This window comes from Convolutriloba macropyga, chromosome 10, assembly GCF_964194025.1.
Source record: "Convolutriloba macropyga chromosome 10, txConMacr16.3, whole genome shotgun sequence".
In the NCBI taxonomy this organism is placed as follows: domain Eukaryota; kingdom Metazoa; phylum Xenacoelomorpha; order Acoela; family Convolutidae; genus Convolutriloba; species Convolutriloba macropyga.
Genome location: NC_134477.1, coordinates 3,190,689 through 3,207,609, shown reverse-complemented (window position 1 = coordinate 3,207,609; position 16,921 = coordinate 3,190,689). Strand labels below are relative to the sequence as shown.

The window sequence follows — 16,921 nt, the reverse complement described above, 5'->3', positions numbered from 1 at the left end:
CCCAGAAAAAAAATTAAACAGAATAAAAACTTTAGAATCTGGGTTTAGACAGTTTGTCGGAATGGTTTCAGGATAAATCCTGTGCCTCAATCTTAATTAGCACCAACACAAAATTGTACCCCCCCCCCAACTGATATTTGAAATTTTCAGGTTTCTTGATCATTTACATTGAGGAGAAGTATATGAACTTTTTCTTCCGTCAATAGAACAAGTCGGCATTTACTATTCTATTTCCGTACAATAGTAACCATTAAGAAATTGAGAAGATAGCCAAAGATATTGCACTGAAATGATTTGCTGGTCAAAGCAACCCGAAAAATATCAATGAAAACTATCAAAACTGTGTGTCATTAAAGCAGCTGTCATTCATATATCAAAATTTTATCACAAAAAGTTTTTTTAAGTTGTGTATGTACGGGAAAATTACGTCAAAATGTGTGTTTTCTCGAGAAAATTACGTCAAAATTTTTTTTAGCGATTTTAAGATATCACACGATAAAAGTTTATAATACGAGATCTTACCTGATAAAAATTCATCTTAAAATGTCTTACTCTACAGCAATTTATCATATGAAAGCCTACAAAATAAAAATTTGGAAAATTTATTAGTAGCATCGGTCTTTTGAGCTTAAGAATTTCTATATTGCGGTACTGATATTAGCAATCTGTTCTTATTATATTAATGTAAATTCATATCAAGAGATCATAGTCGATAAAATGATATAAGATTTATCTTATAAAATGTGTGGCACATTCCAGTTGACAAATTGGTCCCATCACCCAATGTCTGCTGACTAAATTGGGACTCACTCTTGAACAAACTCTGCTGCTTCTGCATGCTAAAAATGATATATGAATGAATAATATATGAACGAAGGGGCGGACGCAAAATTAAACGCATCGCAAGAAAAATCGGCCAAGCAAAAACTCGCATGAAAAAGACCGCAGCACTATTATAGTTGGTACAAGCGTCGCTTGTGATCAATTAAAGAGATTACTCGGAACAAACAAAAAGAGAAAATTTGTTAAAAAATCAAATGGAATTACTGATTTAATCTGCTTTTTACTTTCGAACTCAATTTCAAGGAAAAGATTACGTTCATCGGTCAATATAACTTTATGACTACTTTGTACAATTAGTCATATAGTTATATTGACCGATGAACGTAATCTTTTCCTTGAAATTGAACTCGAAATCAAAAAGTAGAGGAAATCAGTAATTCCATTTGATTTTTTAACAAATTTTCTCTTTTAGTTTGATCTAATTAATCTTTTTAGTTGATCACAAACAACGCTTGTACCAACTATATTAGTGCTGCGGCCTTTTTCATGCAATTTTTCGCTTGACCAATTTTTCTTGTGATGCTTTTAACTTTTCGTAGTCATAAGTCATATGTACCATAGAGTTGTTGTCATACCATAAAGTTTCTGACTAACATTATAACTTTACGCTTGTACCAACTGTAACTTTAATAGAGTTGGTACCAGCATTGTTTGTGATCAACTGAAGAAATCAATAGGAACAAACAAAAAGACAATATTTGTTGAAAAATCAAATGGAGTTATTGATTTTCTGTACTTTTTACTTTTGAATTCGATTTCGAGGAAAAGAATACGTTCATCGGTCATAATAAATTTATGTGTCGGTGATCTCTAATAAATCTCTACAAGAAAATACATTCTCAATTTGGATTTGAAAAAGAGTGCAGAAAAAATCGACCTCAAGCACACAAATTTATCTGTTGAGTGTCAAAAGTTATCAAAAGGAGTCGCACTTTGACTTATTAACGCGTCATGAGTTGTTATAAATAACATAATCGTAACTAAAAAAACATTATCAAATAATACATCAAAAAAGTCAAGAAAACCATTAGTTGCACATTGAAGTTCAAAATGAATTTATGTTTCATCTGCCCATTTGTTTTGCTCCAGTTTTACTCCAGCATGACCAAAATATGTAATCAAAATTGACTTTTCTTTGACAGAAACGGAAAGCCGAGAAAAAAAAGTCATCAGACGTTTAAAAAATCAGCGCTTCAATACAATGCAAATCCTTTGAATCGCAAAAATGAAAAGAGACTGAAAATGGCCTCTCTATTGCTTCTTTTTTCTTAAAAATAAAGTGTGAATAAAAATGTTTTTCACTTCAATATCTTACTATGAGTTTTTGTGTTCTCAGAAACTTCTGTGAATATTACACTTAGATCCCCCGGATTTCAACTATTTTTTTTGGTTCTGGAGGACACATGTCGAATTGTCGGACAAAAAGGCCAAAAGTTGGTATTAAAGAAAAAGCACAAAAAAGACCAACAGGACTAATATATTTCTGCCAACGGCAAAAGACAAAAAACACAGTTTAGAAAAAAATTCGATAAAAAAATTCAAAAAAAAAACAGTAAAATTCAATGTCAAATTGCCTCACATGATCACAAAACGACAACTGACAGGGTGAAATTTTGTTGAAACAACGTTTTCGTACTCTACTTGAAAATTAGGGTGACAAAATTAGGCTTAAAGTTGCAAAACCATTCACGTTTTTGCTCCACTTCTTTTTTCAGCATGACAATAATCACCTCCTTAGTATGACTTCAAAAATCATAATTATGTGTGATCGGATCTTAAAAAAGACAACACTCCAAAAGAACACATATTCTTTGAATTGTCAATTAGACAAAAAATCAGCAGTGCGAATAAAGCTCATAATAAGAAAGACCAACATTAATAAAATAATTGCCATAAACATCATTTGGCAGCAATTAACAAAATTTTGAAAAACTACATCAATTTTTTTGGAGATCGTAAGATATGAAAATTAACAACAAATACTCATTTAAGAACTCATTGTTATGATTAATATTCACAAAAAAATCAGTTTACTTAAAGACCTAACAGCACTTAATCTTTCAGTACGATTCACTTTTACAAGATATTAACACAGCTGCAGGTGCGGTCGCCCACACTTCTTCTTTTTCAGCCATTCAACTTCTAATTGAAACTAAACTAATCCATGGTTCCATACAAGAATCATATATGATTTCATACAAATGATGATCTATTTCCGAGTACCGAAGAAATCAAATATGATCCTTGAATGAGACCAAGGAAACGTTATCTGATTATTGTGCACCAATTACCAGGTATGAAATCAAGAAAATCATGTATGATTCTTGTATGAAATCTGGCAAACCACATATGATTCTGGTACGGTTGCGAAGAAATCATAAAATATCCTTGTACGATTGCGAAAAGTTCCTAAACGATCCTCGTATGACTCTGGGAGCAAATACTGTAGATGTACGGTTGCGAGGAAATAGTATATGACTGTTGTACAATTGCGAAAACATTTAACTCATAATTTCGAAGTGAATTCATCAGCGTTGCTTGAAACACGCGCTTTGCGAGTTATAAAATCTACCAATGTACGTAATGAAATCAGGCATTCTGACACTGCACAGACCTGGAATTTTGAAACCCACTTTTTGGTTTCGATATCTTGAAATGATCCCACAAGACTGTCCCAAAAAACATCACGAAAAGTAGCTTTTCCGAGGAATCCCCACAATTATTCTGGGCCTTAAAAACCCAAAGTCTTATAAACGTATTATATTATTTTTCAGTAAACTGATATTAAGTATACATAAAATTTCCACCTATGAGTTGATTGCTGCTGAATCAATTTTGGCCCTCCCCCTCCCCCGCCTGCGGTGACCCCAAGTGCCCCTGTGGACATACTGCCACTCAGCCTGGGTTTACTCTGTCCAGTGAACTGTCCAGTGCTGAGAGACTTCTGTATCAAACTTGGTCGATTAATTCCAGAAGCTGGAAGGTTTTCAGAAGGCTGTGTGTTGAAGTCAGAGCCACCTAAATTGTTATCAAAATTATCGTTTTCAGTAAGTTTTATGTCTGTTCAAGTAATATCAGAGACCAGTGCAAAATTTATGACCAATGGCTAGCTTGCGATCCAGTTTTTTTTTCATAATATTTCGGTAGTAATTTCTATGAATTAATGGAATATGAAAATTGCTGTTAGGATGTCGTCAAAAAAGTAAAATAAAGTCTACACTAGTTTACACACTAAAATAAAGTCTACATGCAAAAATGCTTATTCAAAAGCAAATAATAAAAACTTAAGGACCACGAAACTGAATTTTTACCATGAGGAGACAGTGTGACTAAAACTACCTTGATTTTTTTTCTGACAATGAAGTATTTGACTGTAAGCTTAACCTTCCGATTCCGTTAAATGGCATAAATTTGTCTGCTTTTTAAAAAATAAACGTATGGCTGATTCGCGTCTTTGAGCGACGAAATCTAAGCAAAATTTGTACTCATCAGAATCATAGTAATATCAAACGGAGGTTTAAGTTGCCCAAAAGCTGCAAAATGTTTCTTAGAGAAATAGGGTCAAAATTCTCCGCAAAAACACAAAAAGCTCCGATAAAACTCCGATGAAAACTTCTAAATTTTGAAAATGATATCAGACAATTTTTTAATGAGGTTAAAGCAAGTAAAAAAATCACTTCCCTTGGATACTAAATTTGAACTCTTCAACGATTACACAAAATAACCAACCACTAACTGTCTGAAGTTGTTTGTTTTCAACAATGGTATTACGTAAAATATTACAAAAAAAATTGGCCATATTGTTTCTACTTAGACGATCTACTCTAACGTGTTTTAAGATGTAAGGATAGGTGTAAAATGGCAATACTGATAGAAAGACGACACTGTTGAAAATAGAGAAACAAAACATAGATGTAGAGCAAAACACATAGAGAAGGTAGACCATTTAGAGGACAATGTATTCTTTTTACTGAATATCCTTTTCAACTGATTTGCGTTTTCTGCGTAATTTTTTAACACTACGACGCAGAGGTATACCCAAATCGTCACTGGCAGATATAACCGATGCGTGTATCTCGTGTTCGTTTTTATTTTGTTAATACATTGAAAATGGAACAATATTGCGGAGAAGAGCTACTTTAGCAGAAACCGCCAAATTGGAAGGGAAAACAGCAACCCGTGTTCGCAAAAGTGTCCTAAGCCTAGCCGCGAAAAACAAATACAAACTTTTTAACCTGTTTTTTGCACGGTTTGTCTCAGGCATCTGCTCCATTTATGTATCGATTTTTTGCACGCAATGTAGCTCCATTTCGCATATAATCCGCAATTAAGCCTAACTTAATTACTACTTATTTAATTAAGCCTAAATTATTACTACTAGTAGTACTTTATTACTACTGTATTACTACTTATAGTACCTTATTACTACTCCTTACTACCTTTTGGTACTATTTAAAACTACATACTTAAATCGGCCAGTCCCACATTGCTATACAAAGCCTTTGATATGCGAGGGATTTTTCGGCAAAAAATCAGCTTTTATGATTGCATGTATTCAAAGCTTTTTAAAGCTTTGGAAGCTTCAATTAAATCTTTATTAATGTATCTGTTGCATGCTCAAAATGCGCGCGATTAATAGATACCTAAATTGAGCCGAAACGTGCTACAAGCTTTGATAAAACTTCGATGAAAACTTCTAAATTTTGAAAATGATATCAGACAATTTTTTAATGAGGTTAAAGCAATTAAAAAAATCACATCCCTTGGATACTAAAATTGAACTCATCGACAATTAAACAACAATACCAACCCCTATCTGTCTGAAGATGTTTGTTTTCAACAATGGAATTACGTAAAATATTACAAAAAAATTGGAAAGACCATATTGTTTCTACTGAGACGCTCTACTCTAACTTGTTTTAAGATGTAAGGATAGGTGTAAAATGGCAATACCGATAGAAAGACAACACTGTTGAAAATAGAGAAACAAAACATAGGTGAAAAGCAAAACACATATAGAAGGTAGACCACTTGGAGGACAATGTATTCATTTTACTGAATATCTTTTTCGACTGATTTGCGTTTTCTGCGTAATTATTTAACATTGCGACGTAGAGGTATACCCAAATCGTTCCGGGCAGATAAGCCGGATGCGTGTATCTTGTTTTCGTTTTTACTATCTGAATACATTGAAAATGGAAAAATAATGCGGAAAAGAGCTACTATAGCAGAAACCGCCAAATTGGAACGGAAATTAGCAACCCGTGTTTGCAAAAGTGTCCTAATCCTAGCCGCGAAATACAAGCACAACATTTCTAACCTATTTTTTGCACGGCTTGTATCGCGCATCTGCTCCATATATGCATCAATTTTTCGCACGAAATGTAGCTCCATTTCGCATATAATCCGCAATTAAGCCTAACCTAAATACTACTTATTTAATTAAGCCTAACTTATTACTACTAGTAGTACTTTATTCCTATTTTTTTTTACTGAATATAGTGCTTTTTTACTACTCATTACTTATTAGTACTGTTTAATACTATTTTCTTAAATCGGCCAGGCCCACATTGATAAACAAACCTTTGATGTGCGAGGGATTTTTCGGCAAAAAATCAGTTTTTGTGGTTGCATGTATTTAAAGCAGTTTAAAGCTTTGAAAGCTTCAATTAAATCTTTATTAATGTATCTATTGCATGCTCAAAATGTGCGCAATTAATAGATACCTAAATTGAGTCGAAACGTGCTACAAAATTTGTAACCTACTTTTCGTTCCGAATGTTCTTTTATTTCGCAAAATCGGCTGAACCCCTTTTGCGAAATGTAAGATGCAAAGGATGTCTCCTAATTTCGTTCATTGTATGTATCTAATTTTCGAGCCACTTTTACTAAAGCGGAATTTCTGGGGTATACCCCTGCGTCGTAATGAATAGGAAATGTGCAAGCGATTTACTGAATTTTTCATAAAAGTACTTATTTCATAAATACAACAGATATACTTGTTACTGACTTCTTTAAAATTAATAAAAGTTATCGCTTCTTTTGAAGACCGTATTAAATTGCTGATAATTAAGATTAAAGAAAAACAGTAAAGCGCAGAGGAATATCTAAATCGCCGGAGACAAATTCGACAAATTTGTCAACTTTTGAAATTTTTAAAGATTTCAGAAGTTTCAGAAATTTTGAAAAACTTTTTCGTTAACACCAGAAAAGAGTTCCGAGAAATGGTCAGAATTATTTTTAAATTCAGGTAAAAGAAATCCACGCGTGATGAGTCAGCAATTAGAATTAACATAGCCGGCAGATTGCCGGAATAGCTGCGAAAGAATAGACCTGCGTGCCACATAATAGAGATAGAAACAGATACAGATCTAAATTGAAAAAAAAATCGACGCCACTCAATAAAAAAGGTAAAAAACATTCAACAATAAATTAATAACGATTGTTAAAATTCATTCCACAGAAGCCTCTTATTAGGGACCTTTACTGCACATATGAGTTCCTTTGACCTTAAACAAATTCAAATTAAACTTAAGTTTTAAAGTGCAAAAGTCATTTTATTGAGTGAGGTAAGTCACGTATGATCAAATTCTAATCACGCAAATAACCAAAAAGCCTTTGCTAAAGCGAGTGAGAAATGACGTCACGCGCGCAAATGCTGTTAGTGAGAGGAAGAAGTCATTCAGAAAATTTGACTTTTTCAGCTTTGCTGTGTGAACAAATGTAAAACGAAAAAAGAGCGTCAAACGACGAAACAAAAAAACATAGCAGGACAAGTCCTGACGTACAATTCAAAGAATTTTCATTGACTAAACAGAAAAACTAGACCTAAAATGGACTATGAGTGAATTGAAAAAACCATTTTAAAAAAATCAGATAAAAAAATAAAAAAAAAACAAAAAATCAATGGTAAAATACCGCATGTGAACAAAAAAACCACTAGCGAGAAATGAAAATTTAATTCAAACAAAAAAATAGGCTTAGAATGAGCTGTGAGTGGATTGGGAAAACCATTTAGAAAAAAATCCGATCCAAAAAGTCGAAAAAACAGTAAAAATCAGAGTGAAATTGCCGCATGTGAACAAAAAACCACCATCGAGAAACCGAATTTTTGTTCAAATACCATTTTCGCACTCAACTTTAAAATTAGAGCGAAAAAATTTCACGCCGCAAAACCACTCATTTTTTCGCTCCATTTCCTGATTCGGCGTGACCAAAATCACTACTCCAATTTGACTTCAAAAATCATGAAAATGTGTGAACAGATCTTAAAAAAAAAAGACAGCGCCCCAATACAATTCAAATTCTTTGAATTGTAAAAATTCTTTGAATTGTAAAAAACCAAGAGCACCGCAATATAGCTACGCTCAGCTTACAGCTTCGCAGCTATAAAAAAAATTAGGTAAAACTATGCGTTGTAGTAAAAATTTGGCAACATATATATATATATATATATATATATATATATATATATATATATATATATATATCAATCCGTGTGAAGTCAGCAATTGAACGAAACAAATCTGACTTTTTGTCATCCGTACCGGATGTTTTTGACGGGGTAGATGGAATACTATCTCCCATCTTTGAGTCCACAAAAGCAACTGAGGTCTGTTTGCTCAGATTGCTGTCCCTCTTGCCCAAGATGCCAGAGCCCCGCCTTATCTGTGAACCCGTGTTCATATCCGGCACTTTTTGGTCTTCAAACTGGTTTGGGGAGAAATGGTCGTAGTCTTCTCCACTGGCTCCACTTTTGGTTGTGGCTGTAACACGCGAAACCATAAATACAGTTTCATAAAAAACAATTATATGCAAAACTTGGCCAGAGGACCAATTCGTGTCCAAAACATCGAAGAAAGCATTGTAAACAGCTGAAAATGGTCACAAATTTGGTGGCATTACTTTAATTCAGATATTATATTTTTAGTTTCTTTGAACTGGTTGAGAGAGAAAAGTCCGCAGTTTGTCTTCCGCGTGCACTCTGCTTTTTATGAGTTTAGATGAATGCCAACTGATTTTTTCAACTGATTATAAAAGTCAATCATAACCCAATGTCGTTGGGCTAATTGCTAACGAAAATTTCTTCGTGAGTTTGTCTTTGTTCCGATACATAGTAAAAAACCCTCGAAATTGAGTCTTGATTTTTATATACTTTTTTTCAAGAATCATTCAAGTTTATTACTCGATACGAGAACGAGGCACAACATTTTAGTCCACCGACAGTGATTACGAACCAGAATCATTTCACAACTGATATCCGGACTCTACAAAGGGAGAGAAGTGTGGTTTTGGTCACCAATGCTGAGAGTGATACTGATGACCGAAGCACATTGAGCGAGGCTTCTGGAAACCCAAGAGCGGTTGTACTAAAGATTTTGAATGCGAAACGTCTGAAGAACAGTAGGATCGAAACATTTCAAACGAAAAAACTCGGATGCGCCTGAAATTGTTGCTATAGCGTCAAAATAGACAAAATCTCATATTGAAAAAACTTGAATTGACACAAAAACTTGAAACTCATATTTGAGCATTAATTTGATATTAGTCAAACGTGTCTGAGGGTAGGGAACTTGAGAAACGAGTTTTCAAAGAAATTCAAAAATTTGTTCAAAATTTTGAGAAACTGATAAATTTTTACACGTTCATGTGAGCCTATGGTATTCATTTTGGGTGCTAGTTAGTTGTTCCACTTCATCAATAGTCTACCAAAAAGCAGCTGAAATTGGTATATCAAGCTTGAATCCTTTTGCTATTAACTATAGAAAAACTGTACAATATCACTTGGATAGCGTTTTCGGGCACAAAAGTGATATAATCATCTGGCACGACGATATAAATAATCCGATAACATCGCATAGAACAAATAACTACCGCGAAATTGCGTTGCCGGAACTTGTTACCGTATTAGAACGTTATCAAGACCGTTTGAAAGCAATTGTTTTTTGTCCACATAATGGCTCACCAAACACTTTTGGTTTTCTGAAGCAAACAAGCATAGTGACTCTTCACGTAATCCTTGATTTAGTATCCAAGCGCAAGCAAAAGGATCTGAACTTGGTTAAAGAGTACTATCGATTGCATCAAAAGCATCATCTTGAATTAAAGTCACTTACATTGGTAATATGTTATCCTAATTCACTTCGTTGATTGCTGAAGAAAACGCACCATGGTAAGCTCAATAAGCCACGCTGTAGAACGAAAAAGAATAAGAAACTTGCCGTGAAGCCGGAGCCCTTCTAACTAGGTTTACCTATTTCTGGTTTTGTGATCTCATTTCAGCTCACGGGTTATTCAACTAGTTGGTTGTGATACCTAGTTGTTCCGCTGTGTGTCGTTTTCGTTGCGCGTCTTCCGTGCTTTTAGCCGCTTGCTTTGCGCGTCCGCTCAACCAAAGCCTGCTTTGGTTCCTTTTCCCGCCTTTGCGTTTTCGCTTCCGCCGTTCGAACTTAAGTCCTCAGGCCTCTTCACCTAGTATCGGACGTTGCACGTTTCGCTCGCCGTCACTCGTTTTTTTTGTCTCAATAGCTTCTGAGGTATTGTGTCCTTGGTTCTATTTACAGGGGTTACGAGACTCAAGAGTTTTGTTGTGACTCAAGCGTCTGCTGCTCTCGGTTACATCCCACCCGCCGTAGTTGTTTGTAGTTGTGTACGTCTAAATTTCGAGGTCATTATACCGGTAGCCCATTAAAAGTAAACCCGTAATAATGTCAAAATCTATTGGAGAGCGAGTTCTTAAATTGCATGATGCAAGAACAAAAATTGAGAAAGAGCTCTGTACAGCCTATGAGAGTATCGATGACGCAATTCAGGCACGCAAAAGACGCATAAAAGTAGAGAGGCTAGAAACTAGGCGCAAAGATCTCTTAGTGAGTGCCATCTCTAAAAATAACCAATTTTGAGCACTCGCCGCAAAAACTGAGCACTCAGAGGAAAATAAAGCGAAAGTTGAGGAATGGCTGGAGGCTGTTAACACGAGACATGGTGATTAAATGAACAACGATCGAAAATACATAGACTCAGTCCTAGATACTGAATGTTCTAGCAAGTTGTCTCACCTTTCCAAAAAATCTTCCGTATGAAGAACAACATCGAATGCTTCCACACTGCGTAGAAAAGAACTAATTTTGGCTAGTGTCAGACGCTAGAAAATAGAAGAGGAAAACAAAGCAGCAGCATCTCGAGATCTAGATGAATTTTTTACTCTCAACAAGATGGACCTCCTACCAGATTGGAACCTAGCTAAGTTTAAAGGTAATCCCTTGCAGTGGCATGAATGGTACAGCCATTTTAAGAGCGCTATTGATTCGCATGCGTTTAGTGATGACATCAAGCTGACGTATTTGAAAACGCTCGTAGTATTTAAAGCCAAAGATGCCATTGCAGAAATCGCTTATTGTGAAAAAGTGTACAGAGATGCATTGAAAACGCTTGACCAAAAGTTCAGACAACCCCAAGCAGTTGTCACTGCTCATATTGACCAGCTGGCAAATTACCTATCAAATAAGATTCACAGCTCCAATCAAATCATTATATGTTTTCCCACAAAAGTCTCTAGTCTTGTTGGCGTCTTTAGGTCTTTGTCCTATGATGCAGATTTTCGAAGTTCATCACTCTTGAATCATGCAGTCAAGAAAATGCCACCAAATTTGAAGGAATCATGATCATTGCACACTGTGAAAAGAGAATTGATTCGCCCAATAATGCTGAATTTCAACAACTGATTGAAAGAAAGAGCCAAGGGTCATGATTGCTTGAAAACCACTTCCTTTAGGAGCAAACCGAGAAGACACTATAAGCAGTGGTGCTGTAAGGACCCAAGTGTTTTCGAAAGTTCTTGCGTTCAGCTCGAAGTCATTTAGTGTTAGTAGGCAGTCTCAATGTGCAAAGCCTGATCACCCACCTATGTGTGCTTTGTAAATCAAAGCATCCGATCTGGCGATGTCAGATTTTCAAAGAAAAAACTTCGAGGCAGCGTGATGAAACAGCCGCAGAGAACCAATTCTGCTTCTCGTGCTTGATTGGTAAGCATTTGTTCTATACGTGTCCGAATCAACGCAAATGTACTCGCTGTTACCGTGTAAATAAGCAATGCGCTATTTAAACAAAGCGAGAAAAGTTTTTTACGTCTTTTTATTTGCGTTCGCTTTACAAATTGCGTGAAAAGCACAGAAAAAATTCGTTTAACATAATTTTCGTTGAGCCTACTAAAAAACTAAATCGAATGCGTATTTTTTAGGCTTAATTCTTTTATGTTTCGAGATTGTATCGGTGACTGATCTGAGCCGAAAGTCGGCTCAAACAAATACCTGCTAAAAGAGATCAAGCCCGATTTGCCTGCAATTCTTTGATGCTTTTTTGCCTTGATGTTATAAGAGAGAAGATGCTTGTTACGTTACATAATTGAATAAAACTTATCGAAAGAGTGTTTGTCACCTTTATTTTGGTGCCGCGACGGGCCTTTAGCGATTAGCCTAATTGTCGTGATAAACTTATTAAATAAGTGTATATTTATGGATTTCAAGATTTGAGTTTGAGTTTCTCAGAAGATGTCTTCACGTGTATTCTCTTTATACAGTGCCTTCAATTGTACAACTACAAAATTGGCATAACTCACCTTAATTGATTGACGTAATTTGATCTCCAACGATTGTTTGTGTTGCGGTTTTAGCGACAGTATTAGTTATACTGGGATAATTGCTCTGCACTGCATTGTATCATCGATCGCTTCTCGAATTTATTTTGTAAATAAGCGTGGTTGTGTTATTGACTGCAAGCACCCCGCGATCAATGAAATGCATTGTTATATCGGACATTACCTCATTGGGGGAAAATTTTTTTTAGACTTCAATTGTCTATACAATTCAAAATCTCTTTTATTCACAGGCACAACTTTGGATGAAATCTGCCCTACTTTAAATAAATTTGCTGCAAGCAAAAAACTAAGATGAAAGAGATGCAAGACGCAGACTCAAAGATGAAAGAAATGCAAGATGCAAACTGAAAGATGAAGGAAATGCAGGATGCAGACATTCTATCCACAACCAAGGCACAAAAAAACTCCAAAAAACTGTAAGACTCGACCAAAAACTTGGTTTTGATGCAATAAATTGATTGTTTATCCGGCAAATCTGGTGCCCCCATTGCCCCAGACGACTGATTTTTTTGAATAACGGTCACCGATAACCCACCCCTTACACATTTTTGGTTAAAAAACATCAATTTTGAAAACGTTTGGTCAAAATTAGGATTTGACCAAATTGGAGTGGAGGTTGGTACCTTAAAAGGGTAAAATGTGTTACATTTTTAAGCGAAGCGAAAAAAAGGTTGAAAAAATTGACCAAATTTGAGCAAGTTTTGCAATGATTTATATAAAGCGTTGTTAGATTATGAATCGAACAGTTGTACAAAAAATGATAAAATTTACCAAGTTTGGTCAAGATTTTCAAAACTTGAAAAAAATCAGATGACTGATTTTTTTCTTCGCAAATAAGAACTGGTAATCTTTTTTTTCTCCCTCAATAATCAGAGAGTATTTCTTTAAGGTTCGGAGTTTTAGCAAAGCTCACACCAGTTAAGTTATAAAAAAAAAATTGTATGGTATTCATATTAGCTGCAAGTTCACTGCATCAAGCCATAAAGACTTTGCCTCCAGCGTTACAAGACAATATAAAAAAAAGAATTTACGCATTACCGGGTCTGAGTTTCAATCCTAACGCGGTGAAAGTACAAAAAAATGCTCAATTGCAATTGAGTCTTTTCTTCCATGATAAAAAGAGGATAGTTATTTGGCATGATGTGGTGAACAATTCATTATCCCGTGATCGCAGTAACAACAATAAGCCCTTAACACCTTCACAGCTTATTCCAGTGCTTGAAAAGTATTAGCAGCGCATAGAAACTATAGTGCATTGCCCCAGAGAAGGAACTCCTGATATTAACGATCACCTGAAGTGTAGTACTTTAGTTACCATCCCTAGAGTGAAAGACATTATGTCTAGACGTAAACAGAAAGACCCTAGTTTACTTGAATAGTACAGAGCATTACACCAAAGGCCTGCGCTTGAGCTGAAAACACTCACTATAGTGTTAGCACATGAGAACAACCTCCTGTCCTTGATAACAACCTCCCGATCAAAAAAACTTTTTAAGCGCCGTCGTAAAGCGCTTCGCACCCGTCATGCGTTTGAGGAGACGGAACTCACTCAAGCCTTTGATAACCTGATTGTCACTTAGTCTTGCGTTGTTGTGGCAGTCTACCCGCTGAATGGCGGTGTGACTTAGTTTATTCATGAGTTAGCGGTTAGTTTGTGGTTGGTTCTCTTTACTAAACGTTTCGCCCTCCCCATTTTTGATTTATTTACTACCATCCTTTTCCGCAGGTTATCTGGTTTCATTTTTCTATTTCCGTCTGTTTGTTTCCGTTACGCTGTGTTTCTTTTTAGTCCCCGTTTAAATATTGTATGATGTAGTATGTTGTTTTTAGCTCTAGTAAGTTTTTTCTGCTGTTTTGCTAGTTGTTTAGTCTCGCTGCTTGCTAGGGTGAGACTTAAGTTCGTTCTAGTGTTACGGTTGGTTGTTTTCATGGCTTCAACCACAATTGTTTGCTTGCAATTTGTTGCAGCTCTATTAAATTTGGTTGTATGCACTTTTGTTGTCTGGTCATGGTGGTTTGCTAGGGTGTGACTTAAGTTTCTTCTGGAGTTACGGCTAGTAAATCTCCCAACTTTTTCAACTTTTGGTTATTTTACTTTGTTGCCGTGAATTATTATGATATTTGTAGATGAAGCCCTATAAGGAATTGTGCTAGTTTGCCTGGCAGTAGCTTCTCTCCTTCTTTCTATGGTGTGACTTAAGTTTGTTCTGGAGTTACGGCTAAGTTGTGTGGTTGAGTCTGCTGCTGTGGTCTGCTAGCATTGTTCTCACGACCTCTTCGCTCGTGGCTTACCGTCTCCCGCCCGTGCTATCCCGGTTTTCCGTTTCGTCGCGTGCCGCTCGCTCGACGTTTCCGTCCCGCCTGTATCGTTTTCACGCTTCGTCGGGCGCCGTTCGCCCGACGTTTCCGTCCCACCCATACCGTCTTCCCGATTCGTTGCGCGCAGTTCGCTCGACGTTTCCTTCCCGCCCGTATCGTTCTCCCAATTCGTCGGGCGCTGTTCACCCGGCGTTCTGGTTTGTCCGTCCGGTCTCTCGCTACGTCGTGCGTTACCCGTCCGGCGTTTCTTCCCGCCCGTCCCGTCTCCCATTCTGTCCCGTGTCGCGCTTTGTACGCTCACCGCTTTTTCTTTCCTTCGCGGTGTACTTCTGTACTCGACGAACACTTTTACTCTTTGGCAGTCTTCTAGGCAAATCGACACACTAGGGTTCGGTTTAATCCATTTGTTTTGTGTTGTTGTGTATGTAAGTGATTGTACTTTTGTATTATTACCAAATTAAACTTTTGTTTCCTGTTTTGATTAGATTATGGCAACATTGCAGGACAAATTGAACAAACTTTATAGCGCGAGGGCAAAATTAGAGGCTAAACTTAATACATCTATGGCGAAATTAACAATGCTGTGGATAAGCAAGACAGGAAAGTGAAGATTGAACGTCTGATTTTGAAGTGCAAAGATCCTCTTACTAGAGTAGTTGATAAGAATGAAGAGGTCTTTGATCTAGTACAAAGGTCTGAAGATCCAGATCCTGCCTTTACGAACCTTGAAATATGGTTAAAGACTTTAACAAAGACATCGGACGAGTTCATTGCTGCTGCTCCAGGGTATATCAATTCGGTCCAAGCAAAGAGACAGCAGAGCAGTATACCTCTCACCATTCAAGATCACGTTCACAGATGACTACCTCAAAAAAACAAGTCAGCGTCACCGAGACTAAGAAATATCAAGACTTAAAAGGAAGAAACTTGAGAAACATCATGAGGCAGAGCTGCGCATTGCCAGGCAGCGACTTGAATTGCAATAGCGAAAATTGGAAATAACGCATCTTGTGGAAGAGCATCGCAAGCAAGTAGCTGCTGCAGCCCTTGAGGAAATTGAGTTGATGACAAAACTTTCATCAGACGGGTCTAGTACAGGCAAAAAAAGCAAGCTCTTTACTGAAAGAAGTTCAGCCAAGAGCAATAAACTTGTTCAAGATTGGGTCAATTCGTGACCGGCCGGGAACATGGCAGATGCTGCAAATGAACCGAGTTTGCATTTTTCTGGTTCCATTGCGCAATCCAACCAAGCAATTGCCCCTCGTGTTTCTTCAGCTCAACCTCCCAACTCAAACTGTAATCTCAATCTAAATGGTCAAGTTGAGGCTAACATCAAACTCCCTGTCCATGAGCCGGAAGATCCAAATTGAAACAATATAACCAATAATGCACACATTGCACACAACATCAAGCAAGAGCAGCAGCAGCCTCAATACACGCCTCCACCACCGCCATAAAATTTTGGTATGCCAGCTCAACTAAACGCCCCGAACACAGCCCGACAACTGTCTCAAGCAACAATGCACTTCGATGGCTGACAGTTAGACCACCAATTCCCCCGCAGGTCGAGCATACCTGGAAAGTTGATTTTAGTCAGCCCTCCTCGTTCACCAACCATAAATGCAATCGCTAATGCACCGCTAGCACCTTACCCTCCACAAGCACACATAAATGTACTTGCCCTCCCACCCCGGTTTTAAACCCCGTTCCACCGCATTTCCCATTAATCCCACCTGCATTTCTTTTTGCTCCTTCGCCTCCACAAGCATTCCCACTACACGCCAATAACCCCGTGGCGAATAATGTCAATCCGTTACTACCTTCTCCGCCTGCACAATTCATTTCCTCCGCAAAGGTTTGTGTACCACAATTAATTCATCCACCGCCTCTACAAAAGAAGTTCCACCCCCAAAATTTTGTCCCCATAACCCACGTACCTCCTGCTCCTCCGGATCCAAATGTCTGGCGTTTTCCGGCAGCAGTCCCATCTTATACAGTACCACTTGTACGTACATCTGTAAACATGAACACCGTACAACCGGTTAATCAACCCTCATATCACTACATCGCTGCGCTCCTCTCATGTACAAGCAGCAGCAGGGT

General features: G+C 37.0%; 1 protein-coding gene across 1 annotated transcript in view; it reads right to left on the bottom strand.

Moving 5' to 3' along the window:
* Positions 1 to 16,921, bottom strand: part of LOC142348526 (uncharacterized) — a 127,293-nt gene that overhangs the window by 28,486 nt on the left and 81,886 nt on the right. The window contains exons 11-13 of the mRNA XM_075399899.1: positions 8,391 to 8,609; positions 3,651 to 3,861; positions 758 to 839 (exon numbers count right to left, since the gene is read on the bottom strand). Of these exons, the coding sequence (XP_075256014.1) occupies positions 758 to 839; positions 3,651 to 3,861; positions 8,391 to 8,609 (512 nt within the window). The remainder of the gene's footprint in view (positions 1 to 757; positions 840 to 3,650; positions 3,862 to 8,390; positions 8,610 to 16,921) is intronic.